General features: G+C 33.3%; 1 protein-coding gene across 1 annotated transcript; it reads right to left on the reverse strand.

Annotated features, from left to right (window-relative positions):
* Positions 1–1,376: 1,376 nt before the first annotated feature.
* Positions 1,377–2,686, reverse strand: LOC145630955 (polygalacturonase inhibitor 1-like). The gene has a single exon (XM_081683075.1). It carries the CDS (start codon positions 2,684–2,686, stop codon positions 1,679–1,681), a length of 1,008 nt encoding a protein of 335 aa, XP_081539201.1. The 3' UTR covers positions 1,377–1,678.
* Between the last annotated feature and the right edge of the window lie 238 nt (positions 2,687–2,924).

Genomic DNA, 2,924 nt, shown 5'->3' on the forward strand with positions numbered 1-2,924 from the left:
TAAGGTATGATACAATATTTTAGGTAAATGGCACAATTTTGGAGTAAGGCAGTGACATTTTTTTTATTCACTCGCTAGATTAGCCCCGTACGATGCACGGTTTTAACAAATAAAATTACACTCTATAGTGTTGAACTCACATATACTCTACAAATAATCTTCTCGAGTGAGGCGTTAGATAACTAATTAATATATTACTTAAAATAGTACTCCGTATTCACTTTAATAGGATAATTAATGTTAATTTTACTTTAATATTTCCACATTTGTGCCATAGATAAAATCATAAGTCTATGTTGTTAAGTGATATATTAATAATAATACAATAAACTCTTTCAATATAATTGACTTGTAGTGGCCAACTTAAAATTAAATGAAACAACACCCAAATTATCAAATACAGAGAAATACTACAAAGTTTAATTTATCAATCTTTGAAAGGAAAAAAAAGGTATCATCAACAACATGTTCAATAGTATGTCAAAATATTAAGGTGAATGATTTCTAAAAAAAACACACACACATAAACAAAATTTTTGTATTAAGAAACTATTCTGATTTGAAAAAAAAAAAAAATTCAATATTCTTGTATTAAGAATATGATTAATCATTATTTAAAAGTAAACCAATCATTAATATGAATTTGAAGAAGAAAAACAACTATCCGTTAATATTCCTACCTTTTAGGAAAATAGTAGTCAATTTATTATATTACTTGTAATTTATATTATTGATTTATGTAAAATGTATAGTAACTTCGGTTAAATACAAAAACAACTATACCAATTCAAATCCCATTATTTTAGGAAATAATAGTTTACTGCTGTATGTAACTCTAAAAGATTTATTTAGGTACAATGCATCTAAACTATCACATGCTAATTTTTTTTTTATTATTTTTTTCTAAAATAAGCCATATAATTGGGCGGGAAATTTTTTCATAATAAGTCGACACGTGTATAGATTTGGGGGAAATATGACGTCAACGGTTGCTACTTTAGTTTATTTATAGATGTTCTAATATTGATGGGGCCATACTTGTCATAATGGAACAAAATTGTTGTCTTATACCACGTGTTTAGCAAGTTAATCAGATAAGTCAATTCAATTGTTAAAATATTAACAGTGTGATCCGCTGAGATCTTTTTATATACATCCAGATTTTTTGTACGTTTATAAGTATTTTGTTCTCATTTTATACAAAAAAAAAAAAAAAAATAACTTAGGTTAGGTGGGTGTATGCTACAGCAACGTGTATATAATAAATTCTATGATTCGCTAGCTATATTTATACTCGAAAAACTCGAGAATTTACATACTCATTCTTTTTCAATTTATTAAAATTATAGTTGGTCCATATTAGAGTGCCCAAAACATTTAACTTTTTAATTTGAGTTAATTCTCTTAATTTTATAACACAATATGATTATCCATATTTTATTAATACTCCATATAACAAAAGAAGACAAAAAAAAATACGAATTACTTCGTACCATACACAAGACAAAAAGACGTACAATTGGAAAATCTTTACCGACAACACTCTAAAAATTAGAAATTGACTAAGAGCCACACAATTCAAGTCCAAAAAAAAAAAAAAAAAAAAAAAAAAATCCAACAATCCAATCAGTTGATTGATACATAGCTCGCTCTAAAATTATTTTTTTGAACAAGCATTTTACTTCTTGCATGGAGGCAAAGGAGAGCCACACAAGCACTTGTTATGTGCATACGAGTACTTATCGACACTCTTCAACTCCTGGCTACTCGGAATTTTACCACACAACCGGTTGTAACTTACGTTAAAACTTTGTATATGTTCCTGTTTCGCCAATGTAGGTGGAATGCTACCGTAAATCATGTTATGACTCAATTCAATAACATTTAATTCTTTAGGAAACCTCACTTTACTAAGGTCGAACGAAAATTTGTTCCTCGAAATGTCGATGGATTGTAAGCCCTTGTTTGTCCCGAACAACATCGAGGCATCACCGGTGAACATGTTCCTATTAAGGTCTAGAACCGAGAAGTTGACCGCTCCTAGAGATTTTGGGAGCGGTCCGTAAAGTTGGTTCTTAGCTAGCTTAAGGTAGAAATCCGGGTTGTTTTTAAACCCTCCAAAGCTCGCGGGAATTGTTCCTTTGAGCTGGTTACGCTCTAAGAAGAGTGCGCCGAGTTTGTGGAGTGATGATACAGAAGGCGGGATTGGACCGGTGAGTTTGTTTACGGAGAGGTTAATGTAGGTTAATTTTGTGAGTCGACCAAAAAAATCGGGGATTGAACCGGTTAAGTTGTTATGGCTAAGCCATAAGAATTTAAGGTTTTTAAGTTTGGAAATGGATTGAGGGATTGGACCGGTTAGCTTAGGGAGGTTAGTGAAGATGAGTTGTTCAAGGTACGGGAGGTCCCCGACGGTGTCGGGGATGTGTCCCGCAACCTCATCGTCTCTATTGACGGAGAGGCTGATAATGCGGTTGGTTTTTTCGTCGCAGCTGACTAAGTACCACTCACAACAGTCGGTGTCGTGTGTCCATGAGGCGAACATGTAGGCATTGTTGAAGGCTTTTTTGATCTTGAAGAGGGTTTTTTTGTCGTCGGGGTGGCATTTTTCGGCCGAGAGGGTTGAGGCGAGGAGGAGGAAGAGCAGAATGGTGGAGAAGAAGGAGAGTTGGTTATGGCTACTCATTGTTATTTTTTGTTGTGGAATATTTGAGGTTTGTGTTTGGGTTTTATAGGAGTGTTGGGTGAAAAAATAGGGGAAATTCCAAGTTTATCTTCATGATTAACGTTTTTTGTCAATCTAAGGGTATTTATGGTATTTCCCCTACATTAGTTGAGGATATTCTTGTCAATTCCTTGTGCTGATTGGATAAACTTGGAATGACTAAGCTTCCAGCATGTGCAAGCCGAAGCCTTGTTCATAT

Source organism: Chenopodium album, chromosome 5, assembly GCF_948465745.1.
Source record: "Chenopodium album chromosome 5, dcCheAlbu1.1, whole genome shotgun sequence".
NCBI lineage: Eukaryota > Viridiplantae > Streptophyta > Magnoliopsida > Caryophyllales > Amaranthaceae > Chenopodium > Chenopodium album.

Excerpts from the sequence above, each read along its gene's own strand:
- LOC145630955 (XM_081683075.1), bottom strand. The coding sequence starts at position 2,686 with ATGAGTAGCCATAACCAACTCTCCTTCTTCTCCACCATTCTGCTCTTC.